At 40.7% G+C, this 19,510-nt stretch overlaps 1 protein-coding gene across 9 annotated transcripts in view; it reads left to right on the top strand.

The window, feature by feature from the left end:
* Positions 1 to 19,510, top strand: part of LOC125451959 (centrosome and spindle pole-associated protein 1-like) — a 179,300-nt gene that overhangs the window by 15,872 nt on the left and 143,918 nt on the right. For 6 of the 9 annotated variants that reach the window (XM_048529765.2, XM_048529764.2, XM_048529769.2 and 3 more), the window contains 4 exons: positions 1,180 to 1,297; positions 2,594 to 2,697; positions 6,481 to 6,561; positions 13,556 to 13,654. In XM_048529765.2, coding sequence (XP_048385722.1) covers positions 1,180 to 1,297; positions 2,594 to 2,697; positions 6,481 to 6,561; positions 13,556 to 13,654 — 402 coding nt within the window. The remainder of the gene's footprint in view (positions 1 to 1,179; positions 1,298 to 2,593; positions 2,698 to 6,480; positions 6,562 to 13,555; positions 13,655 to 19,510) is intronic. The other 3 variants (XM_048529771.2, XM_048529770.2, XM_048529772.2) reach the window with 3 other exon arrangements.

Below are 19,510 nucleotides of genomic sequence, written 5' to 3'. Positions count from 1 at the left end.
TTGAAGGACATCACAACCAAAATTGAAAGTGACTAGAATGATTTGATTAGACTTATCATTGTCTTCACCCTCTTCCTCTAAATTCTTTTCATCATGAAAGATAGAAACTAGGAGCATGATTAAGCCCTTTGACCTGCTGCACAATTCAATATGATTATGGATGATCCTCTGTCTCAATGCCATGTTCCTGCTTTCTACTTCTAAAATTATAAAAACTATCTCTTTCTTAAATTTATTCAGAGTAGGTTTCTACAACTGTTTTTGGTAGAAAATACCACAGATTCACTACCCTTTGGACGACAACATTTTTTCCTTGTATCAGTCCTAAATTGCCTACTAATGCTGTATTTTTAAAACTTTACACTGAAATTAGAGAGCTGTTTTAAAACCACGTGCTTGAAAGAGTGACTGAAATTTGAAAAGCCAGTAACCTGACATAGCAAGGTGTCGAGCTGGATGAACACAGCAGGCCAGGCAGCATCAGAGGAACAGGAAAGCAGACATTTTGAATCTGGACCCTTCTTCAGAAATGGGGAAGGGGAAAGGGGTTCTGAAATAAACGGAGAGACGGGGAGGCGATGATAGAAGGTGGAGAGAGAAGACAGAGACAGGTCAATGAGGCGGGGATGAAGCCAGTAGAGATGAGTGTAGGTAGGAAGTTGGGATGGAGGTTGGTCAGTGAGGAGGGAGGGGCGGGTAGGTGGTAGATTCGTAACCCTATCTGCATATTTATCTTCTTCCACTGCTCATATGGTTCTGTCTGTAAAAACCTGTAAGTGTAATCACACTTTGAGCATTTATGCTTGCTTTCTGCTATCTACTACAATGGCTGCTAGGATTTCAGTTACATTTCTAAATTTTGTTTTTTTTTGTTTCAAACTTCATATCCAGGCAGCTGCTGTTCTCTGCTAGCATGTTTCAAAAAGCCTGGGGGTAGAGAACAGAACCAATTTTTCTTCACTTATTACTGGTCTTTATTTGCATTACAAACATGGACCTCCTAGCCTAACAGCAGTAGTTTGAGTCCTCTATGTGGGAGCACATGTGACTCCCCAGTTAATTTACAGCATCTGCATACAATCAAACACAATTAATATGCAGTTTACATTGTCTTCCTGATACATCAACTGGAACAGTCGCAAAATTTTTTTTATTACTTGTCCTTTTCTCCCCCTTCAGACAAATTCTTCAGAGCCATCCAGCAAGACCAATCAAACTGTAGACTCCATAGCTAAAGGAAATGTCTTAGCAGGTATTTATTCTGTGAAAGAAAATCGACAAAATGGCAGATCTGAAGGTACAATATGGGTGACAGCATGCAACTTGTTGGTATCAAAATAATGCTTCTCTGCTTTGTGGCCTACTGGGTAAATGTTGCTCTAGTGTTTGACTGACTTGTTCTGGATAAGAATTTCAGACAGAATTCTCAGCCTTTGTGAGATGCCCCTCTTAGCTGTGTGTGTGTAAGCTACTTCAATGTAAACTGGTTCAACAGTTAAATGGTTAAGTAGCATTTCACTGAAATTACAGCACTGAAACCAAATATATGTTTGAATTAGTCTATGCTGCTGTTGATTGTTGCACTAAAATTCCACTTGTTTTATGTAATTAATTCTTACAGATTTAATATCCTGTTGTAGATGGAATTAATACCTTAACATTGTGTACTTTTCAATGAAGTGATAACTATTTATTAGTGTTAATTTAATAGTTTCAATCCTGAAGTGCATAACCTTTGAAAGCATTCTGAAATCCTTATGCATGTTATTTTGCACAAAAGCATTAGTCATATAACTGTTACAGCACAAAAAGTGGAATTAATACAGTTAACTTTATCCATGCAGCAGCCTTCTAGGCATAGCTCTGTTCATTCTTCTTTTTCAGATATTAATCAAATTTCTTTTTGAATGCCTTGATTGAACCTGCTCTCAGCACACACTGAAGCTGTGCATTTCAGATTCTGGTCACTTGCTGTGTGAAAAAATGTTTTTCTTAAGTGTTAATTTACTGTTTTGCCAATTACCTTTAACCTGTAAATGAAAACAAAACTGTTATGTTGGAAATTTGAAATCAAAACAGGAAGTGCTGGAGAAACTCAGTTCAGCAGTGTCTGTGGAGAGGAAGACAGTTAATGACAATTTTAACTGTTTTTGTCTCTATAGATGTTGACAAACCTGCTGAGTTTTTCTAGCACTTTTTGTTCTCTCAATTGGTGTGACAATGGGAACAGTTTTTTTGTTGTTATAGCAAATTATTGGGATTAATTTATTAATTAATTGACTGGTTAGATAATAAAGGGGGACCAGATTAAACTGTTGTGGGGAAGGAATTATAAGACTGAATAACTAATAAACTCTATCCAATATAAAGCTGACTTGGTCTCCATCTCACCAACTGTCGCAAATCTGATTTGACATTTTTGCTCTGTCTAGACCACTCATGATTTGAAAACCCACATCATATATCCCAACCTTCCAGAAGGATACAGTCTGACTTTTTAAATTTATCTACATTGTATGAATTATTCATGAATATACAACATTATGATTACTCAAATCATATTTTTTTTAAAAAACAAATGCTCTCTTTTCAGAAGAAAACTATGGGTTAAGCTTGCCGCTTGGGTTAGAATATGATTTGAAGAAACAGAAATTGAAGGAGGAACTTCGACAAGATTACAGACGCTATATGGCAGAGGTAGAGTCTTGCTTTGATTTTGCTGTGACAGTACCAGTGTGAGGACAGAAATAAATATGTAAAGAGGTAAAATTCTTTCCCGTCATCATTTTCCATATTTTGATTAGCTGGTTTATAAAAAGTGTGTATACATTTTGCCGCTCCTAACTGTCACTAAAAACTAGATGTTGATTGTGTATAGGCTTATGGGAGGAGTGATGCTGTTGACGTGAAGAAAAAGAAGAGATTCACAAATGAGCTAGAGATTCCATGAATATTTTGCCCATTGATTTGCTGGATTTCACCACTGAAATTCCCTTTCCTCCCTCTGTTTTATTCTCCTATTGGTTGAAACATGAACAAGCAAACATACAAATTATGGGCAAGTGTGGGCCACTTGGTCTTTTTCAGCCTGCTGCACCATTCAGTCAGAACATCACTGACATGATTACTTCACATTTCTGCTTCCATTGGGTAAGCTTTCACCTATCTAAAGAATTGATCTCTTCTGTTTTAATAATTTTCAAAGAATCGATCCATTTCCTTTTGAGGATAAGAATTTCAAAGATTAACGACTCTCTGAGCAAGACATCCTTATCTATTTCTAAGGTTGGTGGCTGCTTATTTTGAAAATGTGAACTTTGATTCTGGATTCATCCACAACAGAACACATGCATTCCACATAACCCTTTCAAGAATTGTTGGGACATTGAATGTTTCCATCAAGTTGCCTCTCACTCTTCTGAGCGCCAGTGAATGCAAGCCTAGACTGTCCAACCTTTCCTTGTAAGACAGTTGAGGTATTAGCCTGTGTACTTTCTCTGAACTGCTTACCAGTTGCATTTTCAATCTTCCAGAAATTAGATCAATACTGTATACTGTACTGTGGTCTCATTAATGCTCTACGATTGAAGCATTATACCCAAAATAAGTACATTCTCGTTATAAAAAAAATTCAAGACGAGGGCCCATTATTGTGATTAACGTAATTTACAAAAGAAAAAAAATTGAAGAGAGCAGTAAACTTTAGGAAAAAGCCCATACCTGTGCAGCGGTAATTGGCAGGTCAGATCACTGGTTTGAATACAAAGGATAGCAAAGAACCACTAAAAGATTAATCAGGCCAAATAAATTAGAGTGTGAGAGAGAGCTGGCTAGAAATGAAAATACAGATAAGAGTTTCTACTGGTAATTAACAGTGGAAAAATATAAGGAAAGTGAGTGTTAAAGCTCTAGAGTGTGAGAATAGGAAATTAGTAGTAAATGAGAAAGAAGTGGTGGATGTAATGAATAAATATTTTGCTCTGTCTTCACCATGGAGGATATGAAATCATCCCAGTAATACCTGTAAGTCTGGTATTTGAAAGAAAGAAACTTGGTGACATTATCAACACTGGGAAAGTAGTACTGAATAACTTGATGGAGCTGAGAGTTGATGTCTCTGGATCCTAATAACCTTTATCCTTGAGTCTGAAAAAGTTGGCTAATGAGGTAGTAGATGTGTTCGTGTTAAATTTGCAAGATTCCTTAGATTCTGGATAGGTTCCATCAGGCTATAAAGTTGCAAGAATGTAGAGAGGCAGAAGCTATAGGATGGTAAACTTGATGTTTGTAGGAATGGTATTAGAATTGTTCATCATGGAGGTAATAAATGGGCACTTGGTAAAATTAAAGGTGATTGAGAAGAGTCAGCATGTTTTTGTGATAGCAGGCCTGACGTATGATGAGAGATTAAGTTGTTTGGGATCATATTCAATGGAGCTTAGAAGAATGAAAAGGAATCTCACGGAAACCCATAAAATTTTAACAGAACTGGACAGGTTAGATGCAGGAAGAATGTTCCCTATGGCTGTGAAGTCCAGAACTAGGAGTCATAGTTTAAGGGTGAGGGATAAACCTTTTAGGACTGAGATGAGGATAAATTTCTTAACTCAGAGACTGGTGAGCTTGTGGAATTCACAACCACAGAATGTGATTGAGGCCAGAACATTGTGTTTTCAACAGGTAGATACGACTTGTGTGTGGCTAAAGACATTGGAGTATGGGGGAGGGTGGTATTAGGGCATTGAGCTTGATCAGCCATGATCATAATAAATAACGGAGCAGGGTGGAGGGATTGAATGGCCTAATTCTGCTCCTATCTTTGATGTGTAATGGAAGCCATGTTTAATCAATGCATTAGATTTGTTTTGAAGGAGTGGATAAAGGGGAGCCTGTTAATGTAATTTACTCGCATTTATAACAGACCCTTGGCTAGATTCTCCATAAAAAGTTATCATACAATGTAGGAACTCATGCTGTGCTGCAAAAATAACAAACTTGGACAAAATATTGACAAGTTTGTTGGCAGAAAATAGACTTTGCACAAATATGTTGTTTTGGATTGGCAGGATGTGACAAATGCAGTCCTAAAGGGGATCTGTGCTGGGCCCTCAACTTTTCTAATGGATATCAATGACTTAAGTGAGTTTGCAGATGCCACAAAGTTCGATAGGAAAATGTGACCCTGGTCCACTCCTCCTTCATTCTCAACACGTCCTCACATCCCTAAGGTACCTTACCCTGCAATCGCAGAAGCTGTAACATCTGCCTGTTTACTTTCTATGTTCTCATTATCTAAGGTCCCAAACACAACTTCAAGGTTGAAGAAACGCTATACTTGCTATTCATTCCATCTAGTCTACTATATTCACTGCTCACAATGTGGTCTCCCCTACATAGGGAAATGAAGTGCAAACTGGGTGAAAGCTTTGCCGAGCACCTAAGTTCTGTCTGCAACAAAGACCCTGAACTTCCAGTTGCTTGCCAGTTCAAAACACCACACTGTCCTCTGACCAATGTCTCTGTCCCAAGCCTGCTGCAGTGCTCCAGCAAAGCTCAGAGCACGCTGGAAGAACAGCACCTCATTTTCAGCTTGGGATCTCTGTCACCATTTGGACTCAATATTGAGTTCAACAATTTTACGGCTTGAGCACCTTCCCCCGTGTCTTTCCCACACTGTGTCTTTGCAACATTCCCACACGCTCCACACATTCCCCCACCCCTTTCATCAGATGAGCTGTTACCACACACAGCCCATTATTAGTCACTTACAATCTGCAGTCGCAGCTATTCATTCTCTCTGGACTCTCTGGATGTGCTCCACAAATCTGGCAATACCTATGGAGAGAGAACAGGGTTAATATTTCAAGTTCAGTATAACTCTTCCTCGGACCCCTGAAGTCCTGAAGGAAAATGGATGCGGCGTAAGTTGGAAACACAAACTCATGTGCTTGACAGTACCAATAATTTGAGTTTCCATTTTATATGGCAATTTTGTATTGATATTGGTAAGTTGACTGGTTGCAGAAGGCGATGACTGACTTATTTTGGTTTGATTCCAAAAAGCTTGAGAACCATTACCCTAACAGGGTTTAAAAAAAAGAGAGGAATTGTATGGGTGCGCAGTGGTTAGCAATGCTGCTTCACAGTGCTAGTGACCTGGGTTCGTTTCCAGCCTTGGGTGACTCTCTATGGAGTTTGCACGTTTTCTCCATGTGTGGATTACTGCTGCTGCGCTGGTTTCCCCCTCAGATGTGCAGATTGGGTGGATTGGCTATGCTAAATTGCCCGTTAGAGCCCAGGGATGTGTAGCTTAGGTAGATTGTTTGTAGCGAATGTGGGGTTATGGGGATAAGTTGGGTCTGGGTGGGATGCTGTTCGGACGGTCAGTGCAGACTTGATGGGCCAAATGGTTTCTGGATGCACTGTACGGATTCTTTGATTGTATGTTCAATCTTGATTATAGACCTTTCCTTGTTCCAGAAAAATTCTAGGACCACAAAAGATCAAGTGTTCAAGGTTGAGAGGCTTTCACTTCCTATCTCCGATAGAAAATCAGCGAAGGTATGTATGTAAGACAAGTTCATGCGAGTTACAATTTAAATTTGCTTATGTTAGCTGCTAAGTAAATACTAAAGCTGTAATTGACAACTATTGGCATATGTTGCTGTGTTTCCATTGCGGAAAGGTTCAGTCCTTTGAATGCAGACCATTAAATATGTTAGAGAAACAAAAATTGCTGGAAAATCTCAGGAAATCTGGCAGCACCTGTGGAGAGAAAGCAGAGTTGATTTGAATCCAGTAACTGTTCTTCTGAACTGATAGTAGCTGATATGTCCAAGTACACTGTTCAGCAGTCTACAGAGAAAAGCTTCACAAAGTGTTGTCTTTTGCATTTTAATTGCTGTCAAAGAAACATAGAAACTGTTTCAGCATTGATTGGGATTATGGTTGATCTTTTGTCTCAATACCATTTTTCTACTTCTTCCGCATATTCATTGATGTCTTTAAAATTTAGAACTGTATCTATCACTTTTTTGAATACATTCAGTGACTTGGCCTCCACAACCTGCTGTGCTAAAAAAATCCATAAATTCACTGCCTTTTTGAGTGCTGAAATATTTCCTAATCTCAATCCCTGGCTCTCGACTCTCCAACCTGGGAAAACATCCTCCCTGCATTTAGCCTGTCCAGTTCAGTTATACTTTTATGTTTCAATCAGATTCTTTCTATCCTTCTAAACTCTTGTGAATACAGGCCCAGTTGAACCAACATCTTTTAATAATGCAGACCTGCCATCCCTAATATCAACCTAGTGAACCCCCACTACACTCCCTGTATGGCAACTATATCCTCTTGGAGGTAGGGACATAAAAATTTGCATGCAATACTGCAAATGTGGTCTAACCAAGGCCCTGCAAAACTGCAGTAAGACACCCCTATTTCTGAATTCAAATCCTCTTGCAACAAAGGCCAATTTCCATTTGCCTTCCTAATTTCTTGCTGCACTTGCATGGTTACTTTCATTGATTGGTTTACATGGACACAAACATGGATAATATGACATTTAATCTGCCACACAATAAATGAAGAACAGCAAACCAATAACTTTGACATTTCCTTAATACTAAGTTACCAGAGAGTAATTTTGAGTCAACCAAAGTATGAATTCAATTCATCCATGTCGGTGACAATAAGATTGTCTCTAATCTTTATGTAACATGCTCTGTCCTTCCCTCATGGGCGCCAACATCCCCACCCCTCAAAAATCTCTGGTTAATGTCCTCTGCTTGATCCTCGAAGGATTGTTCTTGCTGCCCTGTTTTAATAGAAATGCAAAAACTAGAAGCAGAAGTACGCCATTTGGCCCTTTACGCCTGTTCTGTAATGCAGTATGATCGTGGCTGATCTTTTGCACATTCCTGCTTTCTTCCCAAACTCTCTGATGCCTTTAATATTTAAAAATATATCCTTTTTTAAAATATATTCAGTAGCTTAGCCTCCATGGTCTCCTTTGGTAGTGAATTCTATAGGATGACCACCTGCTGAGTGGAGAAATGTTTCTTTACTCTGTCCTAAATAGCCCACTCCTTTTCCTGAGACTGTGACCCGTGGTTCTAGATTCCGAGTCGGGGAAAACATCCTCAAAGCATCTAGAATTTCACTTCTTTTATCAGTTTTCTCCCCTCTTATTCTTCCAAACATTAGGGAATAAAGGTCCAGTCAAACTAATCTCTCATTGGATGGTTCTGCCATCACTGGTAAAAGTTGCCATAGTCCGAAAGGACCATAGGGCGTATTTCTCATCAGAGGGATGACTAGTGGCTGTTTCAACTAAGATTTACCACATCTCAGGTGAGAGGAAATGTTGACAAAGAGAGCCCTTCATAGTAAGCTTGGCTGGTGCAGGAAGTCAATCCCTGCTGTTGGCATTATACTGCATTTCAAACTGGCTGTCTAGCCAACTGAGGTAACTGACCATTCCCCCATGCTATCAGCCTGGTGAATTTCCATTACAGCCTCTCTAAGGCACGTATATCCGTTCTTAGATAGGGAGACCAAAACGACATGCAATACCCCAGGTGTGGGTTCACCAAGGCATTTTGTAACTGCGGTAAGATGTCCCTATTTCTGAGCTGAAATCTAATCTTGCAGTGAAGGCCATTTTACTATTTGCTTTCCTAATTGCTTCCTGTCCATGTCAGTCGACTTTCATTGACTGGTGTACACGAATACCCTAATCCTTTTTGCTGAGCTTTTCCAGCAACTTGTGTTTTTGATCCTGATTTACAGCATCCGCAGCTCTTTTGATTTTTACTCTAATCCCTTTGAACGTCTGCAAGTCCCAATATATCACCATTCAAATAATATTCTGCCTTTCTGTTTTTCAGACCGAGGTGTATAACTTCACATATTAGCCATGTTAGACTGCATCTGCTATGTGTTTGCTAACTCACTCTACTTGACTGAATCACTTCGAAACTTCCTTGCATTCTTTTCCCAACTTGCAAATCTATCCTATTTATTCCCACTGTTTCCTGTCTGTCAACCAATATATTACTTCTAATCCCTTGTACCTTAATTTTGCCCATTAGCCTCTTTTGAGAGACTTAAGGGCCTTTTGAAAATCTGAATCCACTGGGTCTATCTGATCTGTTCTACTAGTTACGTCCTCCAAAAAAAATACTCCGGTAGATATGTTACACATGATTAGCCTTTCATAAACCCATATGCTGGCTTTATGTTGTGTTAACACACCTTTTATAGTAGACTTTAGCATTTTCTCCACTGCCAATGTTAGCTAACTGCTCTGTCATTCTCTTTTTTTTCCTCTCCCTTTCTTTTTACTCTCCCTTCCTTTTTTAAATAGTGGGTTTGTCACCTTTCAATCTGGGGGAACTGCTCCAGAATCTATAGAAGTTTGGAAGATGACAACCAAAGTATCCAAAATTTCAGGGCCATTTCCTTTAGAACTCTGAGATGTATATTTGTCAGACTTTAACTCCACCAATTTTCCTAGCACTTTTCTTACCAATATTGATTTTCTTCCATTTTTGTCTTCTCACTTGACCATTTGTGGGAGGTTATTTGTGCCCCTTGTTGTGAAGAATGGAAGTATGTGTTCAATTCTTCTGTCATTTCTTTGTTCCCCACTTGAGTGAATTTTCGCAGCTTCCGACTATTAGGGACCAATGTGTGAATATAAATCTTTTACTCTCCACATACTTACAGAAACTTTCCATGGACAGTTTTTATGTTCCTTACGATTTTTATTCTCAGACTTTATTTTCCATTTATTGATCATGCTAGCTACATTCTAAAATCCTTTAGGCTTGCAGCTTTTTCTAGACATGTTATATGTCTTCTCTTTGGATTTAATGTTGTCCCAAATTTCTGCTTGAAGCTGTGATTGAGCCACTTTTCCTGTTTTATTTTTAAGCCAAAGTAGTGCATTGTCTATCCACAATAAACCATTTAATAAGCTACCCCAGTGAATCCTTGCCAATTTGCACCTCATACCAGAACACTTTTTTGATTTGATAACTTCACTTTACATCTTAATGAAGAATTCTATCATGTTATGGTCACTGTTCCCAATGGACCCCACACAACAAGATCTTCTCATTGCACAGTACCCAGACTAGAATATGTGTAAATTAAAGTCAGCCTTGATTACTGCTGTAATCTTATTGAAAACACTCTGATCTTATTTAAAACCTCTTACATCTCCATTACTGTTTGGGTATCTATAGACAACTCAATGTTTTCTGTCCTTTTTGGTGTTGCTTATCTTCACATAATGATTTTTCTAAGCCAATATCAGTCCGCATATTGCATGATTTCTCTTGTACTAAATGCACAATTCTATCTTAATTTCTTTCCTCATTTGTCCAATCCTTTCTAAGTAATGAATACTCTTGGATGTTCACTTTCAATCCTTGGAACCTTGCAGTCATGTTACTGTCGTTGCCACCATTCCATATATATCTGTTTATATCTGCACTGCTAATTTATCTACTTATTGCTCTGTGCATTAAGATACAAGGCCTTCAGACTTCTCTTTTTAAACTTGGTAAGTTACCTGACCTTCATTTTGCACTATGACCTCATTTGTTTTTCTCCAATTGTTTCTGCTTTTATGCTGCATTTGTTTTTGTTTCAATGCTTGTTTCATCCTCTCTCTGCCTATTCAAGTTCCCATTCCTCTGCCTTTTCTCCAGCCAGGTATTCACAACATATATCCTGTTATTTCTGCTTTTGCTAGCAAATGGCACTGGGAAGTAATCCTGACATTACTACCTTTTGTGTCCTACTTTTTAAAATTTAAGATTTAACTTCCTGTAAACTGCTTGCAGGACATTAACATCTTTTTAAAACTTGCGATGTTGTACCAATATGTACTATGTAATATGTACCATAGTACCAATATGTACTATGACCACTGATTATTCACCATCCCCTTGCCTTCACTGCTCTGAGACATCCTTGATCCTGGTGCCAGGCAGGCAATATTCAATCCTGTAGCAAAAACAGGAATTCAAAGAAGAATTACTGAACTTGCTATGTTAACTCTACTCTCTCTCCATAGATGTTGCCAGACCTGCTGAGTTCCTCCAGCAATTTCAGTTTTTGTTTCAGATTTCAAGCTCTTTGCAGTTCTGCAGTTCTTTAATTAATTCACTTCTTTCGTGTTCACCTTACTTTTGAATACTGTATCACCACAGCACTGCCAATCTTCTTCCTCCCCTGCCACTTCTCTCTCCGAAGCTGTGCAACAGTTGCTGGAGGTTGCTGTTCTTGTTGGGCTTTCAGAAGCTCTTGTTTCTGTTCTTCGATTCCTTCTCACTAGGAGTAAATCCACTAAAAAGGTAAACATAAGTTATAAGATCACCTGAGGGGAAATTAAGCAGTATTGATGATGGGATGTCTAAGCCCTCACATCTTTAACAATGAAGCTCAAATTTATTCCTTCCCCTAACACTGGATGTTCCTATGGCCCTGCGTCCGCCCTGTTATTCCTTCCCACCCTACAATCTTCAATTACCACCCATCACTGTCCCTATTCCTTCAGTCACCCGATACATTCAGGTCAATCCTCACTTCTGAGCTGTCCACTTTCAGAAGAACTCCATACTCACCAGCCTCTCACTATTAGTGACTGAATCCCATGATACCCTTCCCTAAAGGTCTTGGTAGAAGAGTTCAGCTGTTCAAAGCCCACCTCCCAGACTGGTCTCTCAACAACAGCCTGACTGATCTACATGTAACCCCTAGACTATTGGTCAGTCACCAAGGTCTTGCAATGTCCAAACTCTGCAAAGGTTGGATCTATGAAATCATATTGGATCAAGGACTTGACTGATAGTGGCCAAACATGGTCGGCAATTGGAATAGCCCTTTGACTCAGACAGTATCTCTGGACTGACTGGAATACAATTTCATCCTACTAAAACCCATCTCCTTTTGATTTTCACACATTGCTCTTTTTAAAAGCACATGCAGTGTGTTTGCTGTGTAAGGTGCTGGCAGAAGTTGCAGTTTTGATCTTGATGTAACATGGACTGCAATATGTCCGTCCCATCTCTCACAAATACCCTTACTTATTAATGCTTCCAGCTGCCTGCCCCACCTTCTGCACTGAAAAGACAAGTTAGAACATGAGAACTTGTTTGTCTCCAACTTGGTGCTGAATACCTTGCTTGTGAAAAAGTAGGCTAAGACACACAGAAGGTGCCTTGTTCTCAGGCAGCGCTAAAAGTCGTGCATAGACACGTAAGGTGCCTGGCAGTGCATTAGCACAAAGTGACTTGCAAGCCTGTATATTCTTCAGCCTCAAATTACTCGTACAAAGCCTTGAAAATTGTCGTGCTACGAACTTGAAATTTTGTTTTGAGGCTGGTGCTTTTCCTAAGCCAACTTGCATGGATGTTTATGCAGCTAGCACAATGCATGTGTTTCAACCAAATGGCCACACCCCAAAGTCTAAGGGGAGTTGTCCTCAGTCACTAGGACTGTCGTCGTCACTCAATGGTTCTGGCGTGATAAGTCAAGGGCAATGTCAGCCGTCAGTCTGGAGCTTTGGGTAATCAGGGTTAGAGGTTCTATAAACTTAGTGTAGGGAATGGGCCACAATTAGCCCTGCAGGTCCTGTATATCCAGATGGAATAACAACAAGTCAGTCGGGGAGCTGCAAGAGATTTGCCAAGAGTTAGCTGCTTAACAGTTCTTCCAAGCTGGCCAGCCGAGCCGTAGTCAATCCTGAACAATGGTGATGTGTTATGTGACACTGGATGTGAGAGTAGCTACCTTAGGTGGTGTTCTGATGTGGTATGACACTAAGAACGGGCAGCCTAAATATATTCTTGTAGCTGAATTTGCAATGACAGTTGATCAGACAGGTGATGATGTAAAATAGCAATACATTGACAAATGGGAGTTTCTATTTCCAAGGAACCTGTGCTATCTGTGTGTCCTATAGAAGTTTCTTTTTCATTTCCCTCCAATTATATGCATTGTGAAGAGCTGTTCATGACTGGCAGTGATTAATCCTGCACATAGCTGGACTTTAAATATAGTGCCAGTGGCATAAATTCTGGAAGGTGCAGGCAATATTTTCACCACTGGTGAGTGGGAGAACAGTGCCATAAAGGTGTGGTATGTGCATAATAATGTGACCTGCAGAGAATTGCACAGGATAACCTCAGAGAGAAATCCTTCATGAAATGTATTAGAATAGTTGCTTAGCCATGTTTTAATGAAATCCATGCCCTAGTATTGGGCCTTTTAGCTTTTTTTTCTAGTTGCCTCAGACTGGACCTTCTCAAGGGTCTCACTATTACTGACCATGCTGTAGGAATAAAACCGGACGCTATCGTCAAGCTGAAATTTTGGCAGGGGCTTATATAAGACATGTCTCATGACATTCATAATTGAGTTGTTCTAACTGTATAATAGTATTTCAGTTGCTTCCCCATTGACCTTGAAATGGTTATCGATTTGCAGTGATTGGGCAAATACGATGATTATCATTAACGTGTTGTTTTGTATGTTCTGACAGGACAGACTGAGAACAGAAAGAAACAAGGAGTACAATCAGTTTCTTAGGGAGCAAGACAAATATGAACGTTTAAGAAGAAATGACAGGTGGCTACCGAAGGTGACTTTTCTTGGATTGAACAGAAAATAATTATAATCTGGCAGGAAGTTAATGTTAATGTCCAACCAAAGAAGTGGTTTGTAGTATATATTCTATGTGTGTGTAGTCAGAGTAGGAGAGCAGTGGACTTTGGTGCCTGTAATAGCTCTTTAAAAGATCTATCCAGTTAGCCCTGCTATACTTCTCTCCCCATAAACAACAAATTTCTTTCCTTGAAAAATATGCACCCAGGTATTTTTTGAAAATCACTAGTAAATCTGCTTTCATCACTCTTTCAGGCAGTGCATTCCAATTCTGAACTACTTGATAAAATTATAGGATTATAAGAAATAGGTGGTGCAGTAGACTGTTTAGCCTGTAGAACCTGCTGTCTGTCAGTAAGATCAAGGCTGATCTAATTGTGTCTTATCTACATTTCTGTGTCTGCACCTGCCCCCCCGCCAACCCCCCAATCTTTGACTTCCTATTAAACAAAAATATGCCAAAATAATGGGAACTGCAGATGCTGGAGAATCTGAGATAACAAAGTATGGAGCTGGATGAACACAGCAGGGTAAGCAGCATCTTAGGAGCAAAAAAGCTGACATTTCGGGCGTAGACCTTTCATCAGAGAGGGGGAGGGGGAGAGGGTTCTGAAATAAATAGGGAGTGAGGGGGAGGCGGATTGAAGATGGATAGAGGAGAGGAGACAGACAAGTTAAAGGGGTGGGGATGGAGCCAGTAGAGGTGAATGTAGGTGGGGAGGTAGGGAGGGAATAGGTCAGTTCAGGGAGGACGGACAGGTCAAGGGGGCGGGATGAGGTTAGTAGGTAGGATATGGGGGTGTGGCTTGAGGTGGAAGGAGGGGATAGCTGAGAGGAAGAACAAGTTAGGGAGGTGAGGACGAGCTGGGCTGATTTTGGGATGCAGTAGGGGGAGGGGAGATTTTGAAGCTTGTGAAATCTTGGCGGCACGGTGGCCCAGTGGTTAGCACTGCAGCCTCACAGCGACAGGGACCTGGGTTCGATTCCAGCCTCAGGCGACTGTCTGTGTGGACTTTGCACGTTCTCCCTGTGTCTGCGTGGGTTTCCTCTGGGCGCTCCGGTTTCCTCCCACAGTCCAAAGATGTGCAGGCTAGGTGGATTGGCCATGCTAAATTGCCCGTAGTGTTCAGAGGTGTGTGGGTTATAGGGGGTTGGGTCTGGTTGGGATGCTTCAAGTGGCGGTGTGGACTTGTTGGGCCGAAGGGCCTGTTTCCACCATGTAGGTAAACTAAACTAAACTAAATCTAAATCCCCATTGATACCATTGGGCTGCAGAGTTCCCGAGTGGAATATGAGTTGCTGTTCCTGCAACATTCGGGTGGCATCGTTGTGGCACTGCTGGAGGCCCAGGGTGGACATGTTGTTGTCTCAGGATTGGGAGGGGGAGTTGAAATGGTTCGTGACTGGGAGGTGCAGTTGCTTATTGCGAACCGAGTGTAGGTGTTCTGCAATGCGGTCCCCAAGCCTCCGCTTGGTCTCCCCAATGTAGAGGAGGCCACAGTGGGTACAGCGGATGCAGTATACCAATTGGCAGATGTGCAGGTGAACACCTGCTTAATTGGAAAGTCTTCTTGGAGCCTGGGACAGGGGTGAGGGAGGAGGTGTGGAGGCAAGTGTAGCACTTCCTGCGGTTGCAGGGGAAAATGCTGGGTGTGGTGGGGTTGGAGGGGATTGTGGAGCGGACAAGGGACTCATGGAGAGAGTGGTCGTTCCGGAAACTGACAAAAGCGGGGATGGAAAAATGTCTTTGGTGGTGGGGTCGGATTGTAGATGGCGGAAGTGTCAGAGGATGATGCGTTGGATTCGGAGGTTGGTGGGGTGACACACGAGGACGAGGGGGATTCTCTTTTGGCGGTTATTGTGGGGATGGAGTGTGACGGATGAGTTGCAGGAAATGCGGGAGGCACGGTCGAGGGCGTTTTCGACCACTGCGGGGGTGATGTTGTGGTCCTTGAAAAATGAGGACATCTGAGATGTACGGGAGTGGAATGCCTCACCCTGACAGCAGATGTGGTGGAGGCGAAGGAATTGGGAGTAGGGGATGGAATTTTTGCAGGAAGGTGAGTGGGTCGAGATGTATTCTAGGTAGCTGTCGATATCCATTTCGAGCCCACCGACTCCCACAGCTACCTAGAATACACCTCCTCCCACCCACCTTCCTGCAAGAATTCCACCCCGACTGACCTATCCCCTCCCTACCTCCCCACCTACACACACCTCCACTGGCTCCATCCCTGCCTCTTTAACTTGTCTGTCTCCTCTCCACCTATCTTCTCTTCTATCCATCTTCGATCCGCCTCCCCCCTTCTCTATTTATTTCAGAACCCTCTCCCCTCCCCTTTTTCTGATGAAGGGTCTAGGCCCAGAACGTCAGCTTTTTTGCTCCTAAGATGCTGCTTGGCCTGCTGTGTTTATCCAGCTGTGCAATTTGTTGTGCCAAACTCAGCCTTGATTATGTTCAATGGTCCACCTGCCACTGCTCTCGATGGAAAAGTACACAAAAATTGCAATGACTAAAAATTCTCCAAGGGAAGAACCGTCTTCTTAATCTGTTTGCAAAAGGATGACTGCATATTTTTAAACTGTGTCATCTCGTTATTTATTTCGCCACCAGAGAAAACATCCTCTCAACATCTACCCTGTCAAGCCTCCTTAGAACCATGCATATTTCAATAACCCCTTATCACAGAAATTGGCCTTGTGGGCCTGTATTAAATTGTTTCCAATGCTTCAGTAAGGAGAAAAATACTACACAGTTCTGGTCTCAAAAATGCCCTGTCAAGCTACAATAAGACTTACTTTCTTTTAGATGCTCCTGCTCACAATAAAGGCTAACATAACATTTGCCTTTCTAATTACTTTTACCTTCATGTTGACTGTTTTGAGATTCAAGTACGAAGATAACCAGATCCCTCTGCATCCCAGCATTCTGTAGTATTTCTCCATTTAAAAAACACTCTGCTTTTCTGTTCCTCCTATTAAGTGAGCACCCATGCATGTTCTCATATTTTACTTCAGTGGCCAAATTTTTGCCTAAGCATTTAACCTATCTATATCCCTTTGCAAAACAAGCTGCTTTCCTACCTGTTTCATTTTGTGCCTTTCTTCTTTTTAACTTCATTTTTTTTTGCTCCTCTTTGGATTTTTTTTCATATGTATCCTGTTGTGAAGATGTAAAAAATATTTGGTCAAAGTTTCTGTCATTTCCTTGTTTCACGTGCTTATTTTTCCACCCTCATTCTTTAAGGGGCCATTGTTTGCACTCTTGGGGCACCTTTTCTCTTTTATATACTTGTAGAGGAATTTTTCCTGTCTGCGTACATTTTATGCTGGTTTTTTTCACAAACTCCAAATTCTCTCTTTTGTAAAAGTCATCCTTTGCTGGTTTATAAGATCATTCTGGTCTCCTAGCCTTCCTCTAATCTTCATACCATCTTTAATTTTCTTGGTTAGGACTAGATGCTATATCCTTTCTTAGAGAGATTTTCTTTCTCAATGGAGTATCCATGGTGCCTGGGTTATGAACAAGTTCTGTTCCCAAGTACATTCACAAATGATTTGTGTGCCAATCGGAACACAAAATGGTACAGTATAAAATATCTAATCATAAGTACAACCAAAAGCTTGCCTGTTAGGTCCTTAAAAGTAGTAGTGATATGGGACCTTGTTTTTAAGTATGAGCATTTGTAAGTTGGATGTTCATAAATCAGGGGGCCACCTGTAAATAGGTGTTGAGAGCTACAAAATATCTGCCTAAATGTCTCAGTGCATCTCTGCAGTTTTATCTTTTAACCTGTTTTTCCAGTCTTACCAATGCTATGTTCATATCGTTGTCATTCCCTTTACATTTAAGACATTTGCTTTGACCTGCATTTCTTGAACTGAATATGAGACATTATTATGTTGTGATAACTCCTGTCTGGATAATTCTCTACAGAGTTCATGAATTAATCTTGCCTTTTTACCAGGTCTAAAATAACTGTTCTCTGGTTCACAATGTTTTGTTTTTTAAAAAAAAGCCTGTCTAAAAAACTATAACCTCATCTAGGCTAACTTTGCCAATTTGATTCGTCGAATTCATGTCAAGGTTAAAATCACCCATGATTTGTGTACTTTTTTCATAACCTAGTATTATTTCTTGTTTTGTTTCTATCATTAATATTTTTCCTTTGCTATTTTACATCTCCATTCAAACTGATTCCACATTTTGCTGTTCCAACTGGAATTATCTGTCAGTACTAGCCTTCATACAGTATTTTTGTTATTCATCCTTGTCTCCCAACAAACTCCATAAATCAATTTGCTCTGGTTACTGATCTTCTTGCCAGTTGAAAAACAGTTTCCTATGCATTCTATCAAAACCCCTTAAAATTGTGAATGTTTCTTTTACAATTCCCCAACACTTTCTAAGCTCCCCAATACCTTCTCCGCTCCAAAGAGAACAATCACAAGTTCTCTGATCTCTCTTGATCTCTCTCTCTCTCGGCCTCTCTGTCTGTCTCTCTCTCTCTCGGCCTCTCTCTCTCTCCCTCTCTCTCTGTGCCCTCCTCGCTATCTCTGCATGCCTGTCTCTCTGCATGTCTCTCTCTCTCTCTTGGCCTCTCTCTCGGCCTCCCTCCCTCTTTCTCTCTCTCTCTCGGCCTGTGTCTCTCTCTCTCTCTCTCTCTCTCTCTCCTCTCTCTCTCTCTCTCTCTCTCTCTCTCTCTCTCTCTCTCTCCCTCTCTCTCTCTCTCTCTCTCGGCCTCTCTCTGTCCCCTTACCATTCCCCCCACCTCTCTCTCCCTCCCTCTCTCTCTGTCCCCTCCTCGCTATCTCTGCATGCCTGTCTCTCTGCATGTCTCTCTCTTTCTCTCTCTCTCGCTCTCTTGCACTGTCTCACCCCCCCACACCCATGCGTGGATCTGAAGCTGCTCATTTCTGGTAGCATATTACTAAATTCTCGCTGCATCTTGTTCAAGACTTTATCCCAGAGAATGATGTACGGAGCCAAACACAATATTCTAGCTGTGGGCAACCTCTGACCCATAAATGTTGAGCAAAAATCCCTAGCGATGAATTTTGGATCTATTTATGAATCCAAGGTTTTCATATGCTTTTATTTCTGATCAGCTTTTGCCTGATCGGCCGCTCGAATAGTTAAACATGTAAAACCCAGGTCTTTGTTCCTGCTGACCGTAAAAAGATGTACAATTTACTTTGTGCTAATTCTCCTCATTCTGCCTTCCAACTTGTGGATTTACTTGTTTACTTTGCCAATATATCTCTGTTCTCCTTGAGAGTGCCACTTTCCTCTGCACTGTTTATTACTTCTGCGTTTTGTATAGTAAGCAACTTTGATATTTTGCCCTATGTACCCATATCCAGGTCATTAATATGCATTGGAAAGAGCTGTGATTATAATACCTACCGCTGTGGTCACCATTGTATACTTAGATTTGCAAAACAATAATTCACAGCTAATGCTTGCCATACTAAGGCAGTGAATTTTTAAATAGTATTACATTACATTTCAAGCGTGGAAGCAGACCACTTGTTCTGATGAAAGGTCATTGATTAACAAAACATTGGCGCCATTTCCTCCCATAGATGCTGTCTGACTTAAGTTTTGCCAGCAATTCCTTTTTCATATTCTTCCCATTTTATTTCATCTTTCCTTATTCACTTATCACATTCGATTCTCCTTTGTTGCTGTATGATATTTTCTATTATTGGCTCTTCAGATTTCTAAACTGTTATGTATCACTATAAGTTGCGTCCTATGTAGAAAATACATGTTAAATATAGAGATATTTTGACTGTTGTATGCATTTTGACACTTTGGAGCCAGTATTTA

This window comes from Stegostoma tigrinum, chromosome 5 (genome assembly GCF_030684315.1).
Source record: "Stegostoma tigrinum isolate sSteTig4 chromosome 5, sSteTig4.hap1, whole genome shotgun sequence".
In the NCBI taxonomy this organism is placed as follows: domain Eukaryota; kingdom Metazoa; phylum Chordata; class Chondrichthyes; order Orectolobiformes; family Stegostomatidae; genus Stegostoma; species Stegostoma tigrinum.
Note: the sequence above shows the minus strand (reverse complement) of the source record. Positions and strands in the feature narration are given on the sequence as shown.